This window comes from Notolepis coatsorum (assembly GCF_963971535.1).
Source record: "Notolepis coatsorum genome assembly, chromosome: 4".
NCBI lineage: Eukaryota > Metazoa > Chordata > Actinopteri > Aulopiformes > Paralepididae > Notolepis > Notolepis coatsorum.
The window spans coordinates 42,761,626-42,789,502 of record NC_140168.1 but is presented as its reverse complement, the minus strand read 5'-3'; the positions used below and the strand labels follow the sequence as shown (position 1 = coordinate 42,789,502).

Genomic DNA, 27,877 nt, shown 5'->3' with positions numbered 1-27,877 from the left:
TTTGTCAAGGAGGCACGGTTGCTTGTTTTAATGGCATTCATGTGAGAGAAACTGGATTCACAGGTGTATGTTGAGCCAAACATTGTTAGCACAGATATTGCCAGCGTTTTTATTTTGGGGAATGTCTTGACATGAATACACTTTATCCAAAATGTTGTGGTGGATTCATTCTCAAGTGCCTGCTTCAGAGCAGATGATGCTTGCATGTCAATTATTTCAAGTTGCAGGAGACCTTCATCAATGTGAAGTGATGCAAGGAACTCTTGTCCTTTTGTGGAAATAGCAGCTACATTGGCAAATGGGTTGCTCACAAAATGCATCAATTCTCTGGACATGTCAAATTCATCAAATCGACTTGCAAAGTTTTCCCTCAATTTATCAATGAAATCTGTCATTAATTGAGTGACTTTTGGCTAAATTGTGCGTGTTAACGTTGACATGAAAAGAAAAAAGTAAAAAAAAAATGTTATTATTTATTATTATCATCATGTAATCTTTGGCGGGCCGGTCGCGTGAATATTAAAGGCAACCAACTTGTGTTCGGCTTTTCTCTGATTGGCCGCGACCCCCCGCCCCCACGCGCAAGCAAGCGGCAGCCCCTCCCACGTCCCAAATGAAACCCAAGGAGCTAGCGGCAGCGCGGGCAACCAACTTGTGTACCACTACCAACCAACTTAAGCTGCTGTACCAACCAACTTGTGTTCAGCTGCGGTAGCAGTGGAGCGCTGCTGACTGATTATTATGTTTCGCGTTTTTAACAACCAACTACCAGATTCACTCGTCACTGTACATCACTTCAGCTCCAGCAGCAGCAGCGGCCGCGCTCCGTTGAAGCCCTTCAATGACAGAGCTCTCATATTTTGCGAATGCATAAACTATATCTTAAATTATGGCTATGTGTCTAATATGGCTGTCGCTTATCAATGACTTCGCGACAGCCATATTAAACACTCACTGTACATCAGTGTTGAACTGTACGCTGTAACGTTATATGTTATTTCGCCCGTGGAGGCTGCTGAAGCCGTGAAGCGCCAGCGGGGCGACGCGGTGGTTTTTCCCCGGCTTCCGTGCACCGCCCGCAGCTTGATCCAGCTTCAGCAGCAGCAGCGGCGGTGCTCTGTTGTAGGAAGCCCTTCGCTGACAGCGCTCTCATATTTTGCGAATGCATAAACTATATCTTAAATTATGGCTATGTGTCTAATATGGCTGTCGCTTATCAATGACTTTGCGACAGCCATATTAGACACATAATTTAAGATATAGTTTATGCATTCGCAAATATGAGAGCTCTGTCATTGAAGTGGGTGGTGGCAGGCTGGCAGCATTACTAACAGTAGCGATTTTTATTGTTTTGTCATGACCAAACATAATCCCAACATAGATAGGAGGTGTACTGTATGTCAAATGTCGGTCATCATCGCCATAATTTAAGATATAGTTTATGCATTCGCAAATATGAGAGCTCTGTCATTGAAGTGGGTGGTGGCAGCATTACTAACAGTAGCGATTTTTATTGTTTTGTCATGACCAAACATAATCCCAACATAGATAGGAGGTGTACTGTATGTCAAATGTCGGTCATGTGGTGGAAGAGTTTAGTACAGTCACACAACAGAACACCAGTGTTTCTAGTAGATATGTTTATTAATATAAATAAACACCTGTCTGAACTGGTTCGAGCAGCGTATTGGTTCGACCAGCGCTTCTGCCGCGTCTCTCAGCGGAAAAGGGCGTGTGCTAGGGCGGTCACGTGGCCGTGTGGGCAATCAGAGAAACGCTGAACGAAAAGCTGAACACAAGTTGGTTGCCTTTAATATTCACGCGGGCCGGTCAGAATCATCTGGCCCGCGGGCCGCCAGTTGAATAGCCCTGGCCTAGGGCATCGACAGTAGGGTCAACAGAAGCATTTCCAAATAAAATTATTTCCGTTTTGTGCTCATTTAGGTTGAGAAAATTGGCACTCATCCATGTTTTGATGTCGGCCAGGCAATCTAACAATGGCTGCCATATGACCTTACCTTTTGCCTTTAAGGGTAGGTAGATCAACACATCATCAGCAAAGCAGTGGAAGGACATGTGCTTCGCAAGGATTGAGCCTAAGGGCAACATGTATAATAAAAAAAGGATGGGGCCCATTATCGACTCCTGGGGCACCCGACAGGTAAGAGGGGCTGCAGATGAGAAGAATTCTCCTAGCTGAACTGAAAAGCTCTGGCCAGTCAGGTAGGACTTGAACCAACTTAGGGCGACGCCTGTGATGCCAACATATTTTTCAAGCCGCGACAGTAGGACAGTGTGGTCTATGGCAGGGGTTCCCAAACTTTTCAGGGTGCGACCCCAAAATAATAGTGTCAGAGAGCCGCAACCACCACTATTATAGGAGGTAAAAAATCATGGGGAAATCATTCAGGCCAGGAAATATAGTGCAAAATATAGCCCCAGTCAGGCCACTTTTTAAGCAGGTTGTCTGGGGGTCCCCCACCAGGAATTTTTTTGTTACAAAGACTTCATTTCCTGCATTCTGGTGCAGGAATTTTTTTATTTGTACCCTTTAAATGCCAGTGTTTGTGATGGCATCACAAATTATTGTTAAAAAACAGGCTAGCATATGTATGATTAGCAACAACACTGATTTTTATGGATTTTCTGTTTTTTTGTAATGTCAGATTGAAAAAAATCATGTTTTATTCAACTTCAGCCCTGATCATAACACCACATATTCATTTTATAATTCTAACCCTTTAAATGCCAGTGTGTGTGATGGCATATATTTGCTATATATCAAATGCAAAGTAGATTTTTATTTTACCTTTATTTTACCAGGTAGTCACTTGAGATCAAACTTGTGTGAGTTGCAGTGATCTCCTGGTTGTTCCCCACCTAGGTTATCTAACTATTGCGCTGCTGCAACTAGAAACACTGGCCTGGCCTGCTTCTAAGTTCAGTGGCCTGACTGCATAAAAAAATTTATATATATTTAATCATTTTATGCTTATTTCTGTATGTACACTCGACATGACTGTAAATGAGGGGAACCTCAGTTGCCTTTAAAGTTTAAATAAAGGTTTGAAACTTTCTTCATGCTGAGGTGGACGTTTGCGTGGAAATTCCCCATTATCTTTTTACATTTGGCACTGGGAATGTATTGCAGTAAACCGGATTTTAAAAGACATGGTATCTATAAGTGTATTAGACCGAACCCTAAAATGAAAGGTAATTTAAACTAGAGAAATATTTGGAGGGTTTAAATGCATTGAACTACAGGGCTAAAACTTGCTCCCAATTATGAAACGTGCTTGCGCACTTTTTAAAACGCACGGTATAGTCCAGTAATTACAAGCCTTTAATTTCATAATATTAAAAAGGAATTTCAAGCAAGTGGCAAAATATGATTTTTTACATTACCATATATTTTGTTCTATATACCTTTTCAATTGAACCCTTGCACTGAAGAACCATGTAAATCCATTTTGAACGGACAACCTAGGCTAGGTTAGAGAGGAATGAGTTGAGCGGAGTTAGAGTTGTGGTATTGAGAGAGGGAGAGATTGTGTATTCGGAGTTGTGGAGGTGAGAGGTAGTAATAGGAGAGGTAAAGGTAAGTAGGTGTTCTTCGTGTACTGGACCCTGGACTGGCTGAGATACTCCCTTGTGTACTGACCCTGGACGACTACCCAGAATTGTGAACAATCCATTTTTCTGTCGGCGAGCCCGTTTTGTGTTTTTGACCCTCGGACTGAATCACGACCATTCTTTTCCTTTTCCCCTCTGGATTCTGCCCTGAATTCAATAAATACTTGTATTAATTCATATTGCTCTTGTGTGGACATTCGAATTTGTTTGTATTTGAACCATTGCGAGCCTGATCACCCCCAGGTTCGTCACACTATGTACTTGCAGTAGTGAAGTTCATCTAAATCAGTGTGAATGTGACATATCACAAGAAACTACACTCGACACCTCGACTGTCTTTAGCTATGAGTGAACACAACACTAACCTTTAAGATTAAAAAAAGTTTGAAAACATTGTCCCTCCGAAATCCCACTTGGTTCTTTGTCTGAGGTACTCAATGAACTAGTCGGTTTGGAAGTCTAAGGTTCAGATACATGAGGTTCTACTGTGCTATGCTATGCAATGTAGCATGTATAGTGCTGTGTAGTTTCAAGTTTATCAAGTTTCTTTATTAGTTGTCATACAAAAACACAGTACTTTTATATAAAATGCTTCTTTCTGTTTTGCTCCAGAGATTGTGCTAGATAAAAATAGATAAGTATAAAATAAGTATAATAAGTATAAAATAGAAGTAAAGTACATAGACAAAAGTGTTCAATGTACATATATACAATATATAATGCAGAGTAGAAAAGTAACTGAGTTACAATACAATATACAGTACAATGCAGAAATGGGATGAGGTACAATTTAGGTACAATTTACAGTAAGGTGTGATGAGGTATGAGTTGTAGTGCAAATTCTTTACCAATAAATATAAAGTGTGTTAGGTGTCTAAAGTGGGTAAAGTGGGTGCTGCAGTGAGTTGTTTGTTTAAAGTGAGTGTGTGCGTGTGGATGTGTGTGCTGTGAGTGTATTTGATGGTTTGTTACATAGTGTCATTGTCATTTAGCATCCTGATGGCCTGGGGATAGAAGCTTCTTCTGAGTCTCTCTGTGCTTGCCATGAGACTCCGGTATCGCTTGCCTGACCGCAGCAGTTCAAAGAGGCAGTTGTTTGGGTGGCTGGAGTCTTTGATTATTCTCTTAGCCTTACCCATGCAGCGCTTGTTGTAAATGTCTTGGAGAGTGGGAAGCCCCCCTCCAATTGTGCATTCGGCTGAACGGGCCACTCTCTGTAGTCTGCTACGGTCTTGTGCGGTGCTATTCCCAAACCAGGAGGTGATATTGCCAGTCAGGATGCTCTCTATTGTGCATGAGTAGAAGTTCTTAAGGATATTCTGACTCACTTGGAACTTCCTTAGGCGCCTAAGGAAGTAGAGGCGTTGCCGTGCCTTCTTGATAACACTGTCAATGTGTGTGGTCCATGGCAAGTCCTCGGATATGTGGACTCCGAGGCAGTCGCGGACTGGGGCCATAATTCCTACCGGGAATTTGACTCAGGCAGGCCGGGCAGTCCGCTAGTGCTCCGAGGTACTTAAAACTGTTCACTCTCTCAACCGGTGCCCCGTCGTAATTATTAGAATGTCCGCTCCATTCTCTAAGTCAGTGGACATGTATTAGGATGCAATGCAGTAGGCTATGTTACAGGCTTACCTGTGTGGGATGCTTGGATGCTTTAGAGAAATAGGCCTCCAGTGTGGGGTTGCGGGCTGCTTTTACACGAGGTTCGTCCCTCACCCCCAGTAGAGAGGCCAGGGGAATGGCCACCACCCTGGATGGGAGAAGCAGTGGACTGTTTACAGAGTGTCTGATACCATCTAGTAAGGCTGGATGATTTTGGAAAGAAAAACAACATCTAATTGTGATTATGTTGAATGATATTGCAATTGCGATATGATTCACGATATCGGAGGGAGACATTATTTTCATTTTCATTGAAAAACATAACAATTATCGTAGTGTGATTTTTTTCAGGGAATTGTACCAAACCAAGATGTTCTCTTAAGACTGTAGAATGCGATTTGTAGGCCAAGACATGTCTGCAGCACCACAATACCTCGTTCAGAATTCCATTTTGACACACATTTGTTTCTAACGACTATTGCGCCTCCTGCAATTTGGATATTGCACTGTGACTAGGCCATATTGTGATTCACCCCTACTATAGAGTTTAACTCTAATTTCAAAATAAACAGCAAGCAGCAGAGGACATATGGTGCATCCGATTATAACTCAGGTCGGAAATTCTGACTTCCTCCTACTAGGAAGAAATCTAATAAAACGGCACATCAACTCACAGTTCCTAATCGCAAACTTGGGTATGATTTCTCAACCCCCAGTCCAAGCCTGAGCGTCGTTTGACGTAATTTCAAAATGGCCACCCACATCGTATAAACGTTAACGTTGCTATTAGCCATTTTAAGAGTACATTTGTAGGTATATTAGCTATATATCATTGTAAACTATTGTTGCGAGTTGTAGTTCATGCAGTTCATGAAAGACAAATTGTAAGAAAGAAATTACCAAAAAGGTTTAGCGTGAGCATCCATGTTTTCCCCCGACTTTGTCGCTTGAACGAACGTAGGTCAGAGGTGCCGCACTTCCCACCTCCAACTTCCCACAGAAACGAACGCAGCATGAATTCTGCACAGAGACAAATCTGTTTCAGAGTCATGATGATGACTGACCTCTCAAATATCTGCCTGATGACCAGGAAGCAGAGCGCGATGGGGACGGTGACCCAGAGGTCCCCTGCCTGAGGGTAGACCTTGCCATCGTGGGGCTTCAGGTCATCCCAGCCATAACCTTCAGGAAACCACAGCCAGTCCTGCCAGATCAGCTCGCTGAGCCGCGACAGCATCCTGAGGAGGGAGAGAAGAGGTGGATTAAATGGAGAGCGAGAGAGAGAGAGAGACTAATGTACAGCAGCCACCACAACCCCGCTTTAAGAGCAAAGCATCTGGAACTTGTTTGGTATTCATTTCCATTTTTGCCAGTCGATGTTTTCATATTGATAAAAAATAAAACATATCTTGATGTACAGGTGTTTCCATATTTACATAATCACTCAACCATGCAAACATAGTCAAAGAGCTGTGATCAAGTCTTACCTAACACCACACCAGTCAAAGAGCTGTGATCCAAGTCTTACCAAATACCTCACCAGCCTTTTAAGCTTGGTCTGGCCTTGAGCGCATCAGAACCTGATCGCAAAACTATGTAGTGGGCTGGGCTCAGTGGGCTGTAATATACATCTTATTACAGACTACCGGCAATATAATAATTACACAGGAAATAGGAGCAGACTTTGGACACACACTTATTATGTTCCAATGTTCCATGTCATATGACACAGTTAGAATGTCTCCTTCTCCACCTAATGTTATGTAATAATAACCACAATAATTCAACATAACTTTGTTGAGACAAAGCGATTACTGCACAGTCATCATTATTCATCATTATCTCTGCCAAGGGGGTTATGTTTTCACATGCATTTGTCTGTCTGTATGTTTGTCTGTCTGTGAACAAGATATCTTTAAAAAATAAAATAGCTGGAAGTTTGCTGTGCACAACATTCATGATCCCGAGAGGAAGAGACCTATGGATTTTGGTGACCCGTGATCATTCCTTTAGTGCCACCGGGAGTTCCAACGTCAACATCCATGTTGAAAACAAGATATATATCTTATTTTTTTATTTTTTTAAGGTGCCTCGCCCTTAAACCTCTGGGAGCATTTGGAACAGGTGTTATGGCCGATAGAGGAACGTAAAGGAAATTGTTACTGATACTTTGTTACGGGAGACACAGCGAGGACGTCCTTACAACAAAAGCAATAGGATCTACTGTGAAAGGCCCGGGACACTGGGATGACATCATCCTTGCTGTAATTATTGGCAGGCCCTGAATGGCTTTCCAGTCAGTGGTGGACTTTGTCATACCGTCAGAGCGGTGCAGTTTTGTTATAGACAGGAGCGGGGACTCTCATGTTACTGTGGGACCTTTGTACCCAGGAGTTACAGGGCCAGAGAAGCCAGCGTGACCATAGCTAGAATGACCATGCGTATCTCTTAACGGAGAAGCACCATCTCTTAAATGGAGAACCACGTAGGAGGGAACATCTTTACACAGCATCCACAGTCACACACAATCCCACACTGTCTGTTTTTTGGTTGGGTTTCTTTAACTGGAGGAGGAGTCACTTTGATTAGTAAACCATTTAGCCATTCAAACGTGGATCTGGGTTTCTGAGTGATTGGAAAAGTTGAACCCGTGGAGGAGACTTTGATCGCAAACCTATAGAAGCAGAAGCACGGTCGGATATTTCTGCATCACCTGAACACAATCAATACGGTCTAAATGAGTCCTTGGAATTTCAGTGTTTCTATATTGATCAGCATCTCTTCTACTGATCAGGCACCTTCGATTGTGCTATGTATAGGCTTTTCTATTTGCCTTTTTGTGTGTATACTATTAAGTGTTTGGCTTAATAGTAACATGATTATGCACTGACTTATGCCATTCTTTATAGTTGAACCCGCTGACCGGGTTCGTCTTAGGTAACAGACCACACTTCTACCACACCTGCCTATAATCATGATGTGAACCCTCCTCCCTTCCTAATACAATTGACAGGATTCCACACGCATACCAGCGCTGCCCGAGGAAGAGTTTAATAATCGGAATGCATTGCATAGTGGTCTGCATGTATCTCAAGCCGTGTGTCTGAAAGCCTATAGAATATACTGTAATGGGTGCATATTTGAAGGTATTGAATAATTTCTCTTTTTTTTTTATTATAATACAGTGGGTTCCCTCTTCATTTTGATATATTAGTAAACCATTGGCATAAGTAAACAAGCAAACTGGTCCTGGCAAACTGGTCACTGTAATTGGAAAGCCTGGTCTCCCGCATCTTGATTGTTGACAAGGACAAGGATTGTGCATGTGGACTTTGACCAGCCATAAGCTTACCATGAATGCACATAGTGGCAGTCTGCCTTTGTTAGGACACAAGTTTCACCTCAATAAGCTATCAGCTAATGTGACATTTGTATCTTAAAGATTCAGTACAATGGAAATAATATATATATATATATTTTAATCAAAGAGGGTATGTTGATGTAAAATTGCCCAAAATGTTATAACTGTTGTTGTTGTTAAAATGATGACTAAAGCCATATAATCTCTATCCCTCTGGATATCAATAGAATCAATTATCAAACCATTTCAGATATCTGCTTCCTTGAAGAGATTGCATCATCTACATCAACAGGTTAGCCAACGTTAATCTCCTTCATAGCAACCAATCACACTGGTCCCATGAATTTGTTTACATTTGAAAGCGTCATGTATTATGATACTAACTTGACATCTCATGTTAATGAACAGAGGGCCACGCCCCCTCAACATACTGAGAGTTGGCTGTGCTCAGAGAGGATGCACTAAACAGTTATAACAAATCAAATGATACATCTGAAGCTGGGAAAAATGACACTCCCGTCATTAACATTCCACAGTAAGTCTTTTCTGACCGAAATAACATGATTGTACTGGTTCTTTAAATCAAGGTCAACCGAGGAGGTCAAAGTGACCCTTCGAGACACACAGCTGTGTTCCATTACTTGCTACAGAACCTCAGAATGTATGTGCGATATAACAATATCACTAATTCACACAATGCTGATTGGCTCGATCAGTCAAATGCTTGGGGGTCTACAATCAGAGGCTGAGAGCTTTCTCACAGCATGCTCATTGTTGTGCTTAGCCCACTACATGCACTGCACTCGGCCCACTCAAACGTATCAAGATTCAAGAGATTTATTCGTCACGTATACACGAGACATGTAGTGAAATGAAGGTGGCCATGCCCGCCTTGATTGTGCAAAAAATTGAAATAATAATAGAATAGATAATAAAATAGACATGATAAAAAGTACTAAGATAAAATACAATGCTAAGCTTATGAATTAAAGGTAATGAGTCCTATATATACTAGGGATGCCCCGATCGATCGGCCAGCGATCGGTATCGGCCGATATTCAGTATAAATATGAGATCGGTGATAATGCTTTATTTTCGCCGATCGTCAAAACTGATCGAAAAACATGATCCAATTATTAGCGGAGATTTCAGTGCCGACTTCTCTCTCAGACACACAGCTGCCTGCAGCGTACGGCCCCTCCTCCTCCCCAGCCCCTCCCGCACTCGTGTAGTCTGCTATAGTCTGGTGCATGCGACATGAGCTAACGTTGGCTACCTACCGAGCTAACGTTACCGTTTAAACCAAATGACCCAGTGACTACATGAGGCATTGTCTAACGTCATCTAGCTGGCTAGCTACTGATAGCTGCTGATATCAACAAATGCTCCAGCAATAGTCGAGTGCATGATAAGTTACCTCCGTTGACTCTGTAGCTCACGTTAGCTCTAAACTAAATAGTTCACTGAGGCGTTGTCTTTTTTTTTTATCCACTTTTTCTCCCATTTTCTATATTTTCTCCCACCCCAATTTCGTATCATCCAATTCAACCCTCCCCTGTCACGAACGCTGTTTCTTGCCTCCCACAAGCCGGCTGCAATGTGGACTAAGTCATACATAGCACAAGTCCCCTCCGGTACTTGAGGTAACAGCAGTCGCATCTTTTCACCTGCGCAGCTCGATCTCTCAGTGGCGAGGAGTAACGCGTGGGAGGCTCACACTGCCCCCGACACTTCCTGATTCTACTGCGCAGGCGCACCAACCGACCTGTAGGAGGCGCTGTCCACAACGCCCGATCCCCACCCATCAGTTTCCCACCCCCTAATACGGCCAATGTGTATTAGTATGAACGACCAGCTAAACTGAAAGCAATGTGGAGCGCTGGGCTCGAACAGGCGAGCCCAGCGTCTCCGCATTCGTGGCGAGCGCCTTGCCCACTACGCCACGTAGCCGCCCTCACTGAGGCGTTGTCTTAACGTTATCTAGCCGGCTAGCAGTAGCTACAGATTGATAGCTCCTGATATCAATGTCTTATAACATTGATTCGATGCGTATTAGAGCTTAGGGCATGCTGAATGTGATTTATACCAATACGGTCCAGCTGCAGCGCCGGAGAATCCTGGCCGTAGCTGGAGGCTACTCGAGTACACACAGACAGTGGAGCTGTTTGCAGATAGCGAGCATTTTGACTTGTTGCGTGGTGGTGGCGATGTCTCGCAGATAATACAAGTACAAGTCTAATTATATAATATATATATTTTATAAAAAAATAAAAAATAAATGTATATAAAATACTACGATCGGTATCGGCCGATATGGCTCAAGACGATCGGTATCGGTGGCAAAAAACGTGATCGGGGCATCCCTAATATATACTGCTATACAATATACAGTTATACTATATATAACTATACTACTATCTATACAAAAACATAGTTATGTTTTTTAAAGTGACCTGTAGTGTGTTTGTGTGTGTGTGTGTGTGCGTGTGTGGATAGATCAGTGTTCAGTGTTCTGATGGCCTGGGGGAAGACCTGTATCATGTTTACAAGTCTTATGGATGCTAAAGAGGCCTAGTTTAGTTTGTGTGTGTTGGGAATTAATAGTATCGGCTCTCTGAGGAATGAGTGTTAAAATGTGTTAATAAGTGCAGGTTTGCCTCCAAAACGTGTCAATGGAGGTGAGTGGTGTGTGAACTTGAGGGTGAACAGACTGAGTTCTTCAGTCTTTAGCTAACTGGAAACCGCCCAGGGGCTGGTCTCTCAGGTGTGTGTATCCTACTCCGTAACGAAAGAGTCTGCTGAACAATGGTTAACTTTGGTTCAATGAGTGGAAAAAGAAATCCCAACATTGATTGATTGAATTGATTGAAAACTTAACAGATTGCAGAATGGGTACAATACATAACAGTACGGCTCAATTATAATACACACAATTGTTAAGGGGATGCAGACCAGAGAAAGACTTTCGTCTTGTTTACATCAGGGTCCCCCATTTTCAATTCATCATAACATTTATGAGATACACGACATATAAACAGTACTGTTACATCCAGACATTTATGACATACAAATATACAGTACTGTTTAAGAGACAGAGTTTCTAAAAGAGAGTATATACATTTGAAGAAACTGAGGGGGTTGGGTGGGTGGGGTTGGATATTTACAGGGGCCAGTTTGGAATTGCAGCCTCCCGGAGGTGCTCTTTGAGAGCGGTTTTGAAGGTGGGTAGGGAATGGATTCACATTTTTTTACAACTGTGGGTAGGGCGTTCCACATTTATGTGGCATAATTGAGAAACGTGTTTAGTCCCTTGTTTGAGCCGAATCTGGGTTGAACATGATTTGTGGAACTCCCTCTGGTGTTGTGGTCGTGGTATTCACTGACCTTTGGGAAGTATAGTGGTGTAGTGTATCTTGCAGACCAGGCCCATTGCAAGTTGATGTACTCTGTCGTCTACTCTAAACCATCCTAGGTTGTCAAAATTGGCAGGGGTGAGGTGGGTTTTAGGAGTAAGGTCAAGCAGTAGTCTGACCAGTTTGTTTTGTGATGTTTGTAATCTTGTTTTTAGTGCCTTTGAGGTGCTTTGGTACCATGAGGTGCAAACATAGTCGTAGTACCCTTGAATGAGTTCTCCTTCTTCAGGGTATTCTTGTTTACCAGAGAGGAGATCCGGTACAAGAATCTTGTTCGTTGGTTGACTTTTTTTATTACATTGGTTGCCATTTTGTCACAGGAAAGATTTGCCTCTAGGATGGAACCCAGGTATGTAATTTCATCTTTCCTTGTGACAATATTGTCACCCACTGTAACAGAGAAGCCGTTGATCTTGCAGAGTTTATTATTTGATCCAAAGAGAATGGACTCCGTTTTACCCAGGTGTAATGATAGTTTGTTATCAGCGAGCCAGGTGCAGATTCTGCAGAGTTCAGAGGTGAGGGCTTTTTCAACCTGCAACTTGTTCCTGTCAGAGACCAGCAGGGCTAAGTCGTCCGCGAACAGGAACAAGTTGCAGTCACAAGCTGATGACATGTCATTTGCATAAATTAGGAACAGTAACGGTTTGATTGATTGATTGAAAATTGTATTAACAGATTGCAGAATGGGTACAATACAGTACAGCTCAATACACACAATTGTTAACACTTTAACTGCCGGGAAACGCTTTACAGCGTCATTCCCGGCCATGCTCAAGTTGCCGAAGGACGCTTTACAGCGTCTTTAATATCAATATTTCAAAAATCTGTGATCGGATTCATATTTCCCCTCCGCTGGCCTGAGATCCACCAGGAGGACCCACTGAGCTCTCTGGCGGTTCAGGAGCGCCATCTGGTGGCCGATCGGCGCAATCGCCAAACAGGAAGTGCTGTGGAGGTTGTGCTGGTCGGCCATATTACTTCCGGGCACTCTGTTTGGCTGCCGGCACTCTGGCTCGTCACAATATATAGCGATCCATTGCCAATGACTCGATAAACAACATGACGTATATAGTATTATACAAGCTGTAAATGGTTCATCAGGATAAACATCCCATAATCGAAAACGGTCTACACCACGCTGATCGTCCAACGGCGCGAGGAAGATCCGGTAAGATTCAGCGTTATTTTTGATCGTGTTCCATATAAACTGTTATGATGAACATATGACCCACACTAGATGAATGATATAACGCTGCCCACGGAATTATAAACGATCCCCCGCCCATCCGGTCATCATCAGATCATACGTAGATCATTCTAGAAGTACGTCCAATTGAAATTTTTTATATCGCCCCGATTGCCATCAAACTGTATTTCATCATCAATATAATGCATTTGGGGCTATAGATCACGTTCTGGAGAAAGCTGCAGAAAGAGATGAAAACATACTTATACATTAGACTAGGGCTGGGCGATATAACGATAACGATAAATATCGCGATATATTTTAATAATCGATATCGAAATTTAAAAAAAAATCGAAAAATCGTTTTTTTTTATTTATTTTTTTTTTACCTGCAACAGGGCAGTTTTAAAACCAGAGACAGTGGACAGACTTGTCTTTCTTGCCTGCAACTTAAAGTAATGGCTTTGCTTGTCCAAATGACAATACTGACCAAATTCAGATTTCTTTTTCTCTTGTCCATTTATTTTGTTTGCTTTCCAATTTAAAATACATTTTGAAACCGTCTGTACACAGTAGGCTATGTGTGCTAGCAGAACTAGACTCCAGTCACGAGTCACAGTGCACATGTGCGGTGGTTTGTCCACCAAAAAAGCGCCAAAAGATCGAAAATAAACTAGCAGAGCCAGAACTGTTCAACTCCTCTGGAGCCACAGCCAGCAGAGAAGCCGGTTTACTTTAGCTTTTAAACCAGCTGCAGCCTGAGAACTGGAGTGTGAGGGGATGTAACACTAAAGATGGCGGCAATGACAAAGAATTGCTGCAAAATAAACATACATCTGTTGTTAAAAAAAAAAAAAAAAAAATTAATTTTTTTTATACTTATAACTAGTGATGCACCGATGTGAAAATTGTGGCCGATACCGATAACCGATATTAATATTGCTGTTCTGGCCGATACCGATATTTACCGATGTCGATATCTCTGTATAGAAAACACTTTTTTATGATAATCAAATAAAGAGCTATTTTCCAAAACGCATAATTTTTTTACTTTTGTAACTTATTTTCAGAAATGACTGATTTTTGAAACTATTTAAGGCCAAAACATGTAAAAAGAAAAAAAAAGATTAAAAAAAAAAAAGGATTTTTTTTTTTTTTTTTTTTTTTAATATCGGATATCGGCCCCATCTTGATATCGGACCGATACCGATGTGTAAAAAAACGGCCATATCGGCCGATATTATATCGGCGGCCGATATATCGTGCATCACTACTTATAACATTAGATAATTATCGATATCGAGAAATAAAATAAAATTATCATATCATATCGCGATATGATTTTTTTCCATATCGCCCAGCCCTACATTAGACCATACTTTACTATGAATATGTGAATGAAAAAGTTTAACATTGCTACACAATGAACAATACATATAGGACTTTGAATGGGCCCTAATAATGGCAATGTAGCAATAGAATTTAAAAAGTTATAGCCATGCAAAGAAGGGGTACTTCTCCATAGACAAATAGAGCCGGCAACCTATGGTATATAATGAATTTAACCCATGGCACCCAAAGTGTTAAGGGGATGCAGACCAGAGAAAGACTTTCGTCTTGTTTACATCAGGGTCCCCCATTTTCAATTCATCATAACATATATGACATACATGACATACAGATAGACAGTACTGTCTGCTACATCTATGACATACCAGATTTACAAATACAGTACCGTTTGTGATATAAAAGAGTCTAAAAAAGAGAGTATATACATTTATACGAAGAAACTGTACATTGGAGGAGGTTGGGTAAGTGGGTGGAGGGGGGGGTTAGGGTAGGTGGGGGAACTGTACATTGGAGGTGGTTGGGGTGGGGGTGGGGGGGTAGGTCCGTATGCTTCCTTGTGGAACACCGCAGCTCACTGGGAGGGGGGGGGGGGGGTAGTGTACCATTTACCTCCACCATTTGTTATCTCCCCTCCAGGTAAGTTCAAGTTCTTTAATAGTTGTCATACAGAAGTACAGAATACTTTCATACAAAATGCTTCTTACTGTTACGCTCCAGAGACTGTGCTAGACAAGATAGTATCAAATGACATAATAACATAATATAGCATGAATTTAGAAGAAGAAAAATGAGGTCACAGTGTTCGGTATAGACATATGTACAATGTTCTGAGTTACCATATAATATACAATACACAATACTATGCAGTGTACTAATGTACAGTACTATCTAGTGCAAAGCAGAAATGGGATGAGGTACAATTTTAGGTACAATTTACAGTAAGGTGTACGAGTTGTAGTGCAATCCTTCATCCATAAATATAAAGTGTGGGGAGTGGGTGCTACAGTGTGTTTGTTTAAAGTGGGTGTGTGCTATAAAGTGTGTGGAGTGGGTGCTACAGTGTGTTTGTTTAAAGTGAGTGTGTGCGTGTGGATGTGTGTGCTATGTGCGTTTGGTGGTTGTTGTTGTGTAGTGTTCATTCATTGTTCGTTTAGCAGCCTGATGGCCTGGGGATAGAAGCTTCTTCTGAGTCTTTCTGTGCTCGCCTTGAGACTCCGGTATCGCTTGCCTGACCGCAGCAGTTCAAAGAGGCAGTTGTTCGGGTGACTGGAGTCTTTAATGATTCTCTTAGCCTTGCCCTTGCAACGCTTGTAGTAAATGTTCTGGAGGGTGGGGAGCCCCCCTCCAATTGTGCGTTCGGCTGAACGTGTCACTCTTTGTAGTCTGCTTCGGTCTTGTGCAGTGCTATTCCCAAACCAGGAGGTGATGTTGCCGGTCAAGATGCTCTCTATTGTACATGAGTAGAAGTTCTTAAGGATCTTCTGGCTGACTTGGAACTTCCTTAGGCGCCTGAGGAAGTAGAGGCGTTGTCGTGCCTTCTTCACAACACTGTCAATGTGTGTGGTCCATGTCAAGTCCTCGGATATGTAGGCTCCGAGGTACTTAAAGCTGTTGACTCTCTCAACCGGTGCCCCGTCGATGCTGAGGGGGCTGTAGTCCTTGACCCCCGACCTCCTGAAGTCCACAATCATCTCCTTTGTTTTGCTGACGTTCAGGGAGAGGCTGTTTTCCTGGCACCATCCCGCCAGGACCTTGACCTCTTCCAGGTAGGCCCTCTCGTCGTTGGCAGAGATCAGGCCCACCACCACTGTGTCGTCACGTCAGCAAATTTGATGATTGTATTGCTACTCCGCTGAGCCACACAGTCGTGTGTGTACAGGGAGTAGAGGAGGGGACTCAGAACACAGCCCTGGGGGGCCCCTATGTTGAGGGTGATGGATGAGGAGGTGCAGTTGCCTGCTCTCACCACCTGGGGTCTGCCAGTCAGGAAGTCCAAGACCCACTGGCAGAGGTCATAGCCCAAGCCCAGGTCCCTGAGCTTGGCTATGAGTATGGAGGGGACTATGGTGTTGAATGCCGAGCTGTAGTCGATGAATAGCATTCTCACATAGTTCCCCTGCCTCTTGTCCAGGTGTGATGCTGCTGTGTGCAGCACATGGGATATGGCGTCCTCCGTGGACCTGTTGGGGCGGTATGCAAATTGCAGGGGGTCCATGTTGGTGGGGAGGGAGGAGCAGATGTAGCCCTTTACTAGCTCCTCAAAGCACTTCATGGCTATGGAGGTGAGAGCTACAGGGCGGTAGTCGTTGAGGCAAGCAGGCTTGGATTTTTTGGGTACAGGGATAATAGTGGACTTCTTCAGGCAGGTGGGGATGACAGCCTGTTCTAAGGACAGGTTAAATATGTCAGTGAATACTGGGGCCAGTTGGTCGGCACAGACTTTTAGGACGCGGCCGGGGATGCCGTCCGGACCTGCTGCCTTCCTGATATTCACTTTTTTAAAGGTCCGCCTCACCTCATGCTCTGTTACCCTGAACACTGCGCCTCCATCAGCAGCCGACCCCCCCCCCCCCCCCATTGCCGAGGCTTGTGAGCTGGTGTTGTTATTACCAGCATCAAACCTCGCATAGAAGGTATTGAGGTCATTTGCTAAGGAGATGTCACTGTTCAGTTTGAGGGAGGCGCCTTTGTAGTCTGTCATCGTTTTGAGCCCCTGCCACATAGCTCTAGAGTCAGCTTGTTCAAACTGGAGTTCAATTTCACCAGGAGGTAGGATTGCATCCAGCTCACTGATAAACTATCAAAACCAATTGCTTTTAGCTTGTCATTCAGAATGGAGTGATTGACAGTGTCGAAAGCCTTTTGGAGGTCCAGCATGACCATGCTGCAGTATTTGCCCGAGTCCACCTCTTGTTTGATGTGGTCATTCAAATAGAGAAGGCATGAGTCAGTGGAGTGGGATGTTCTGAAGCCAGATTGGAATTCGTAGATTAGATTTTTTTCCGCAAGGTACTTTTTGACCTGTTCGTAGACTCTTTTTTCCATGACTTTCGAGATAGAGTTAAGAATAGAAACAGGGCGGTAGTTGCCTGGGTCTAATTTGCTGCCTTTTTTGTGCAGGGGGGTCACTCTCGCAATTTCGAAGACTTTGGGGATGTGTCCCTGTTTTATGGAGAGGTTTATTATGTGTGTGATGACTGGGGTGATGGTGGCTTCTGAGTCTCTGAGGAATTTGGAGGGGATATTGTCATGGTCATTGGCCTTGTTAGGTTGGAGGGCGCTCAGTTTTTTTAGTACTGTACCTTAACTGTTGTTACCATTTCAAGTTTGATGTCGTCTTTGCGGACCCCTAGGTTTTTGTAGTAGGCTAGGATGTGTTCTACCCCAAAATGCCCTGAGTGGGAGGGTAGTTTATTAACCACCAGTGTTGTGGCTATGTTTGTAAAGAAAATGTTTAAGTTTTGGCCACATGCAGCTCGTCTGTGATGAGTGTTTTCTTTTATGTTTATGTTTGTAAATCTGGTTTAGTTTTTTGCTGCATCCTAGTTGGTTGTTGAGTAATTTCCAAAGTTCATTTAAAAAAATAAAAATAAATTATTTTCAGTTTTGATCATGGTGTTTACATTGTTTCTTAGTCTGTTTCTTTGTAGTTTGAGTTCAACCATGTGGGCTTGGAGATCACTGTTTGAGCTTTTGGCAAGCTTTGACTGGCTTTTATGAAGTTCAGAGCATTTTTTATCTCTGGTTTTCATAGAGAGTGCATCCATGGCTCAGCGATTTTTAACCCTGGTGGTTCTTAGGGGGGTCATCTTGTTTAGTATTGTTGAGAATTTGGTTTTGAATCCAAGCCATGTTTCTTCAACTAGTGTACTACTGAGCTCATCTGAACATGACATTTGGTTGCGTCTTCGACTTCTACCATTGATTTTGACTTCCCTCTTGTGACTGGCTGGAGGAGAGGGGAGGGAACCGGTCTAGCAGCACCAGAGTGATTTAGGAAGTCGCATTTCTCCAAAGTGAGAGGAAACTGGGATTTTCACTTTTCAGCCTAGCTGCATGAAGGGATTACAGAGGTCCAGGTGAGACAAACATGTTAGGACACTGAACTGAAAAGTCGGTTTTCAGTGGACAGGCCTGTTTCAACTTCAAACTACAGTGCATTCCCAATAAGCATAACACACTGGAAAATATAATTTCAGAATACTTCACGTGTTGTTCTGTATCGCTGTTCCACTGAAATGTGACTAACAGAAACACATGAATGTTTAAGTCACATTGGTATATATATATTGGTATACAACAGTCCTAATTGGCCCATTTCATCAAGGTGGTGGTATTTATGGGTTATGTTGTTCACAAAGGATGGGACAAGCCTAATGCAGACTTTCCAACAGGCTATGCTACCTATTAAGTAATGCTTTTGCAATGGTCTAGATTTGAACGAACGAACTAGATTCTTGTACCGGATCTCCTCTCTGGTAAACAAGAATACCCTGAAGACTCTGGCAGGAGCACTCATTCAAGGGTACTATGACGACTATGCTTGCACCTCATCGCAGGGAACAAAATTAACTTTTTGACTTACCAGCCATTTGGCTGGTAGATTTGAAAAACTACCAGCCTGAGCCAGGCAGATTTTTTACCAGCCAAAAATTATAAATAGCTTTTTAGTATATCACCATGTGTTATTATTACTATATAATACTCTCATATGCTATTTTCAATTAATATCATAAAGAACATAAGGAATATTAGCATAATTTTGAGTGGACTGAAGGAATGAGTCAGCGTTAATAGTTTTAAATGCAAATAATTGATTGAAACATAGAAGTGGGGTCGGGACACACACACACACACTGTTTCAACTCACCACCCCTGCATCATATTGTAGTCTAGTCCGTCTTCAAACTTCCATTCCTCGAAACTTTTTTATATTTGAATATCAACATCATCTGTCCATCCTCAGTAATCCTCAGTTTACTATACTCCTGTCCTGAGTCCTGACGTCATCGTCTTTCCAAAACGCACGCACACACACAGAGAAAGGGAGAGTGCCCCCCACCCCATTTCCTCAGTCCACACTGTCTGCTGTTCTCTATGGCTCTGCCGCTGATCAGGATTAGCTTGTTAGCTTACGCTAACGTAACGTTCATTTCGGGCGATGTGGGCATAAAGGAATGGCAACGATGCAACGCATGTTAGATGCATTTGACCCGTTGTGAGAAGCAAAAAAACACCACAGACTTATTTCGGCTCGCAAAATAGGCGCACTGCTGTGTAGCCCTGCTCTGCTTAACACTTTCTATGCCACTCATGCGTTTTCTCGGAATTATTAATATCTCGTTGAAAGCCACTCACGAGATTTCTCTGATTTTTTTTTTTTTTTTTAGCGATCTGAAATCATATTGCGTCACGCAAGCCTACCCTAGTATACCCGAGCGCCGCCGGCGATCAGATGTGGGAAAAAAGCGCCCCCTATCGTCTCCCAGATGACATAAGGGATTTTGGAATGGACTCAATGAAAATGGATGGGGAAAAAAATCCTGTACTCCACATTTTCCAGTCCACTGATGCAGCCGGGGTTATCACAGTTCATTCTGGAGCCTCTGAGACCCGCGGAATCATGTGTACTACTGTATCACGTTGGATCTATACACTTATCGATTTTTTAGAATGGTGATCAGGAATTGGAATATACCAGTTGGATACCATCTGATGTCAGGTAAGGAATCTATGTTATCAGTGTTAGGATAATCAGACTCATTTTGATGAAGATATAAGCCGTTTTGTGAAATGGGCTCCATCGGTTTCACTGTAAAAATCCAAGAGGAAATGAACACAGCGATTATCCGTGGGCGGAAATGAGACCCGCACAGGATTTTCAAAATAAGAGTATCAATATGAACTACACGCCATTGGCGGGTACTTATTTTGTTCCCTGACCTCATGGTATCAACGTACCTCAAAGGCATTAAAAAAAAAGATTACAAACATCACAAAACAAACTGGTCAGACTACTACTTGACCTGACTCCTAGAACCCACCTCACCCCTACCCACTTTGACTACCTAGGATGGCTTAGAGTAGAAGACAGAGTACAGCAACTTGCAATGGGCCTGGTCTACGAGATACACTACACTACTAAGATACCCATGTACATGTCAAAATACTTCCCAAAGGTCAGTGAATACCACGACCACAACACCAGAGGGAGCTCCAAAAATCATGTCAAACCCAGATTCGGCTCAAACAAGGGACTAAAACACGTTTCGCAATTATGCCACATCAATGTGGAACGCCCTACCCAAAGATGTAAAGGAATGTGAATCACTACCCACTTTCAAAACCACTCTCAAAGAACACCTACGGGAGACTGCAATTCTAAACTGGCCCCTGTAAATGTCCTAACCCAACCCCCTCCAATGTACAGTAAATGACCTAACCCAAGAATACACGAGACCCTCTTCTTAGAACCAAGTATGGTTTCGTCGATATTCCAATGTACAGTTTCGCTTGTACTGTACAGTTGTAGTTTCCCCCCCCCCCCACCAACCACCTCCAATGTACAGTTTCTACGTCAAATGTATACTCTCTTTTTGTAAACAGTACTGTATTTACAAATCTGGTATGTCATAAATGTATAGATGTAGCAGACAGTACTGTATCTGTATGTCATATATGTTATGATGAATTGAAGATGGGGGACCCTGATGTAAACAAGACGAAAGTCTTTCTCTGATCTGCATAACCTTAACAATTGTGTGTATTGAGCTGTACTGTACTGTACCCATTCTGCAATCTGTTAATAACGTTCAATCAATCAACCAAAGTCTCTGATCAAATAAGAGTCCTACGCCGTTGACGTAAACTACTCTTTCAGGGAGTGGTTTGAGTGCGCAAGCATGGCGCAACTTGGGTGGCTCCCGGACATAGCGGACTGTTTGGGGTGGGATGGGGACATTTCCAAACAAGTTTGCCCGTAAATCATATTTTAGTCTTGAATAGTAGTCACGCATGATTCAATAAGATTAGGCTACTTTGTATTATTTCACAGATCAAAAACTATCGAGACAAATGTTTCACGCATTTCAGGTTAACTTGGGGCAACTTTTATGCTTTGATCATTAGTAGCATAGAGGCTAGGCCCGTTTTCCTTTTCCACTTTATTTTGGCCGTTTTCTTTTTCTTGTTTTTCTTCGAGTCGAGTGCCGTAGTAGTGAAATGATTAGTGTACTCTTATTACACGACCTTCATTTATCGCGGTGTTCTTAAACAAACATCACCTAGAGAGATCAAGAGAGTCGGCGGCCTATGTGTTGGCTTTGTACACTTTGATTAGAGAGTCATGTGTCTTTCGAAAGCAGAATTTTACCTTTTTTTATGTATTTTTTATTTTTGAATGTATATACATATATTTGAATGTAGAATCTTTGACTGTCTTCTTATTCTTATTTTATTACCTGTAATGTTTATTGTGAGTGGTATCTGTGGTGCTGAATCTCCCATAAAGTACTTCTATTCTAATCCGAGGAGAGTCCACACAGTAACGTCCGCCAAGTCGGATATACTTCCCCCGCATAAAACTTCACATAAACCCCCTTGAGAGGATGGCTCTTCCATTTCAGTCTAAAAATAGGAGGCCAAGGTGTGCAGATAAGAGCTTGTGTGCATGATAAAAGTCTATGATTTTGACACCGAAGGTGCTGCTAGCTAAACAGGAAGACTGCTGCGACCGCACAGGGTTGCAATATGATCAATCAAATAACGGTACGGGACAACTTACCTGTTTTCACTGTGTTTTATGCGGGTTTGGCTATCCTGTGCGTTCCCAGGTGTTTACTCCGTTTGTAAATCACGTTGATTTTCATGCAGACCTCGCCATAAAAAAACAACCTGTTGGAATGATCTGCAATCCGCCTTTTTTAGACACGATCTCTGCGACCGCGGGTTAGTGCATTATTATCAATACAACGGTATAGTGCGCCCGCTCCTTTGGTTATGATGACGCGACTGGACCATATCAGGTCAAATGATAAGAATAGGTCTTTGAGTTTTCGATCAAAGTTGCCTGAAATAGGCCCAAGCTTTTGTACCGGTTTACCGAGCAGTGGGCGTCGATTTCGCCGGGTCGTTGAAATGGAATGAATAGAGGATAGATAGTATGATGGTGGGAGAGGCTGAGGACTGGAGGGGCGGGGAGTGCTGCTACGGACCACCGCAACACTTCCGGTATTTTGAGCTCACTGGAGAGAGCGAGGGGAGCGCGGGGGATACAAAATGAATGAATGTTGATTAGAGCCTGGACGTAGCCGTAGCTACAACCACTTACGTCCAGGCTCTAATCAACATTCATTCGTTTTTATCCCCATGCGCTCTCCTTCCCCTCTCCCCCATCCCCCCCACGAGCTCCATGTAACGCGGAAGTGCAGTGGTCTATCCCCCCCACGAGCTCCATGTAACGCGGAAGTGCAGTGGTCTATTTAAAGTGACGTCGTCGCTGTGCGGCAGGCGAAAGAACGCTGTGGCGTGTTTGGACCCGTCTGGCCAAACCCAAAGTGCCGGAGCAGGCAGGCAGACACAACAACAGCACAGTTTGGCAGCGGTTGTTGTAGGTTACTCTCAAAATTGGATCACCTATGCCTATACATCACTATCAGTCATACCATACTACACCCAACATAAATCCACACGTTGGGGAATTGATTGATTGATTGAATGAATGAAAACTTTATTTAACAGATTGCAGAATGGGTACAATACAGTACGGCTCAATACATACAATTGTTAAGGGGATGCAGACCTGAGAAAGACGTTTGTCTTGTTTCCATCAGGGTCCCCCATTTTCATTTCATATAGACATTTATGACATACACAACATACATGACATTTATGGCATAGGGACATATAGGTATTTAGTACTGATACATTTGTGACATAAGCGGTATTCAAATATACAGTACTGTTACCCCTAGATCCTGACAGAGTATATATGATGGGGAGGGGACTGTACATTAGGAGGGGGTGGGTGGGTGGGAGGGAAATATACATATACGGCGGGGAGGGAATATATACATGCGGTGGGGAGGAGACTGTCTATTAGGAGGTGGTGGGGGTTTTGGGCATTTACGGTGGCCAGTTTCGAATTGCAGCCTCCCGTAGGTGCTCTTTAAGAGCGGTTTTGAATGTGGGCAGGGATTCACATTCCTTTACAGCTTTGGGTAGGGCGTTCCACATTGTTGTGGCATAATTGCGAAACGTGTTTAGTCCCTTGTTTGAGCCGAATCTGGGTTTAACATGATTTGTTGAGCTTCCTCTGGTGTAGTGGTTGTGGTATTCACTGACCTTTGGGAAGTATTTTGACATGTACATGGGCACCCCGGTCGTATAGTGTATCTTGAAGACCAGGCCCATTGCAAGTTGCTGTACTCTGTCGTCTACTCTAAGCCATCCTAGGTTGTCAAAGTGGGCAGGGGTGAGGTGGGTTCTGGGGTTCAGGTCAAGTAGTAGTCTGACCAGTTTGTTTTGTGATGTTTGTAATTTTGTTTTAAGCGCCTTTGAGGTGCTTTGGTACCATGAGGTGCACGCATAGTCATAGTACCCTTGAATGAGTGCTCCTGCCAGAGTCTTCAGGGTATTCTTGTTTACCAGAGAGGAGATCCGGTACAAGAATCTAGTTCGTTGGTTGACTTTTTTTATTACATTGGATGCCATTTTGTCACAGGAAAGATTTGCCTCTAGGATGGAACCCAGGTAGGTAATTTCGTCTTTCCTTGTGACAATATTGTCACCCACTGTAACTGAGAAGCCGTCAGTCTTGCTGAGTTTGTTATTTGAACCGAAGAGAATGGACTCTGTTTTGCCCATGTGTAATGATAGTTTGTTATCAGCGAGCCATATGCAGATTTTGCCTAGTTCCGTGCTGAGAGTTTTTTCAACCTGCAATTTGTTCTTGTCAGAGACCAGCAGGGCTGAGTCGTCCGCAAACAGGAACAAGTTGCAGTCACAGGCTGACGACATGTCATTTGCATAAATTAGGACGAGTAGCGGTCCTAGTATGCTTCCTTGTGGAACACCACAGCTCACTGTGAGGGGGGGAGATAGAGTACCGTTTACCTCTACCATCTGTTCTCTCCCCTCCAGGTAGGATTGCATCCAGCTCACTGATAAGCTATCAAAACTGTTAGAGATATTCTCAACCTGTGCCTTAATTGCACATTCAATACCAGTACCCAATAACAACAAGACACAGTGTAATAACAGTTAATACTGTCTGCAGAACAGGAGCGTGTCTGAGGGTCAGAGCACACTGAAGAACGTCCTGTTTCACAACCAGCTTTATTGAGCGGGGAAAGGACATGGAACAAAAGAGGACATCATGTGTTCATCAGGAAACATACAATTAATCATCTGAGACATGGCGCCCCCCATTGACCCTCTCGGCACATAGACATGTCTTCACATTAGAATGGAAAGTGCTTGTAACAGCGGCTTTGGTTTAAGGAACTGTCCACACAACTGGCCCCCCAGAGGTCCAGTGGGACTTCCTGCTTTAGCTCAGAGGGAGAAAGCAGAAGCGTGTGTCTGTCAGCATCTAGACACACATGCTGACTTTTAGAGACCTTATATAACAATACATTAAAACTTAATGTATTCAGACATTTGTTGATAATAACAGATAGTAATCTAGTAATAACTCTAACATTTCCCTACTCTTATCACTAAATGGATGATAACATTTTAGTTTTTCCATTGGTAACCTACACCATAATTGTGGCAATACTGTAATTGCCGACCATTCTAAAAAACATCTGTCATCATGTTTTTATCAGAGGGGGAATGCATGCCGTGTTGATTCTCTGAACTCATTCCTTGACCAGACAGTTAGTTAGAGCCGACAGCTACATTTCAAGCAACAGTTAATTAGAGCTGTCTGTCTTGAGGCCCAAACTTTCATTGACCTTCCGTTAGCGAAATACATGTCTGTCACCAAAAGAGGAACTCCACTTTCTACCACGGTACGTGCATTTAACAGGAGACATGTTAGTATAGAGACATGATGAATTACAATCATAGATACATATAGAATCAGGCATAATGACTATAGTCATTCATCTGTCATTCATTTGCAGATAATTATCATCTTTCATCAACAGTGCCTGCTTTTCTTCAAGAATGTCATTTTTTTACAGCACAGTTTCATCTACATTATACTCGGGTGGCTCGTCTGGATCAGCGTAGCCAAACAGTGGCATGAAGATATGCACTATCAATGATATGAACAATAACGCACATATAACCATTATTGTGACACCAGTTATCACGATCAGAACCTGCTCCATTTTTCTATATGTGTATAGGATTAGTTGTTTTCTTCACCAGGGTTGAGACGATCAGTTCCTAGCGAACTAACCCCCTTTGTAGCTGGACTTCTCTCCTATACGTCGAGATTTTGGCAGGAATTCAAGCTGGTATATTGTTATTGCGTGGATCCTTTCTTCTCTTTCCACTGAGGTAGGTGTGGTTTTAACAGCACGTGATGTGGTCAGGTGGTGTTGCCCAGTTGACTTCTGCGGAACACCTTTCACCAGCACCTGGTCATCTGGTTTCTGACCTGTGGGGGAGATAAGAACTCAGGCAGATCATTTGTTTCTTTGATCGTCTTGTTTTTCAAGCATTCTTTTCAAGTATTATTTGTGCGCTTTCACCAACCCAACACTTTTGGGGGCAATAAACACAGTGGTTTCAGTTTTTGTATTTATTACCAAGTGTGCGGAAGCACTGCTATTCACATGCACTGTTACGTCATGTTTTTAGAACATGCATCAATTATTATAAAGCAGTATCTTAGCTTCCCTTCCTTGTGAGTTATCTTTACACCAGATTTACACCAAAAGGATTATACAAAAATAATTTTTTTTGTTATAGTTTTGGTACTTGGGAGCATAGCTAGAACATCATCACACATCATTTGTGATTCCATATGCTTTCAATGCTTTCATCAATCATCATAACATCATTTGTGATTACATATGTTTTTCAATGCTTTCATCAATCATCACAACAGCATTTGTGATTACATATGCACAACATCATTATCCCTCCTGTTGAACCTATGGTTCCGCCCATGGTTCAATATATATTTTGTTCTACATATAGATTTAGGTGAAACCCAGTTTCTCCTGTATAGTGAGTCGTTTTTAATGACGTATCAATTAAGAAAGCGTTGTCTCTCTTTGGGTTTTTTTTCTTTTTTCTTTTTCCCAAGGCTGCTATTTGCCATTTTTTCCTGCACAATTGTTTCCAGCGGTGTTCGTCTTGTGTGCGGACATTTACATAATGCGAGTGAATTCGGTACTGAGACTAGTGGTGCCTTTCTGATATCACTGTGATTGCACGCTAATGGCGCCACGTGCACGCGCTCTCCCGGCGCGTGCGCGCTCCCCTCGCTTGAGCACAGACTAAACACACTGCCCAACCGCCTCAACGACTGGAACGCAGCACACATCATTCACAAGTTAGGCGTGAATATATCTTGAGAATGTATTCAAACACACCGGACGATTAGCGCTATTTGATATGCAAAGTAGCCCAGGCGGGCACCCACAGCGAATCGGCGAGTGCAGCACACTCCTGTGTGCGTGCACGCTCTCCTGCCCAAAATCTTTGTCTGCACGGAGCGCAATCTCGTCCCATGAGCAACGCATGCCTGCATGAGACCACGTCTAAAAGTTGTTTCAATATACAAGTTAATTTTTTTTATCATCTGCTCGTTTGCTTGCTCCACTAATAATACTAATAATAATAATAATTATTATTATTATTAGGCTGCTTGTGCAGGCAGGTATGGAGATCATTTTCCTCCTATGAGCAGTATCTCCATTGTTGTTACTGCGACTCTCGTATGTGTTTTGTCATACTGATCTTTTAGGTGATGAGCCATCTAAAGACGTCATGCATGTCTTGTCTGGGTTTTGTAGCCTGATCTGTTTCATGAATGCTACAATGTGGTGAGTCAGCCTTTGCTGTAGTCTAGAGTGTTCCTGGATTCAACATGGTGCCTCTGAGATTGCCAGTTTCCTGTTTTCGTGCAGCCGTTTACCTCACTGTGAGATCTGGTGACCTAAATATGTGACCTCTGGCTGCACAAACTGAAGTTTTCGAAAGGGACACTTTGTTTCCTGTTTTTGCTAAATGCTGTAGAACTTCTAGTGTTGTACTTTTGCATTGGTCATGGTGTTTGATCCTATGAGGATATTGTCCACGTAAATTAAACTTTTTGCTATGTTCTTTTAGGAATATATGTAGACATACATTTCTGTATGTTTT

General features: G+C 42.8%; 1 protein-coding gene across 1 annotated transcript in view; it reads right to left on the bottom strand.

Moving 5' to 3' along the window:
• cers2a (ceramide synthase 2a) overlaps positions 1-22,673 on the bottom strand; it is a 48,399-nt gene extending 25,726 nt beyond the window's left edge. Inside the window, exons 1-3 of the mRNA XM_084311727.1 lie at positions 22,335-22,673; positions 6,303-6,476; positions 5,269-5,386 (exon numbers count right to left, since the gene is read on the bottom strand). Coding sequence (XP_084167853.1) covers positions 5,269-5,386; positions 6,303-6,475 — 291 coding nt within the window. The 5' untranslated portion in view covers position 6,476; positions 22,335-22,673. The remainder of the gene's footprint in view (positions 1-5,268; positions 5,387-6,302; positions 6,477-22,334) is intronic.
• Positions 22,674-27,877: the final 5,204 nt, after the last annotated feature.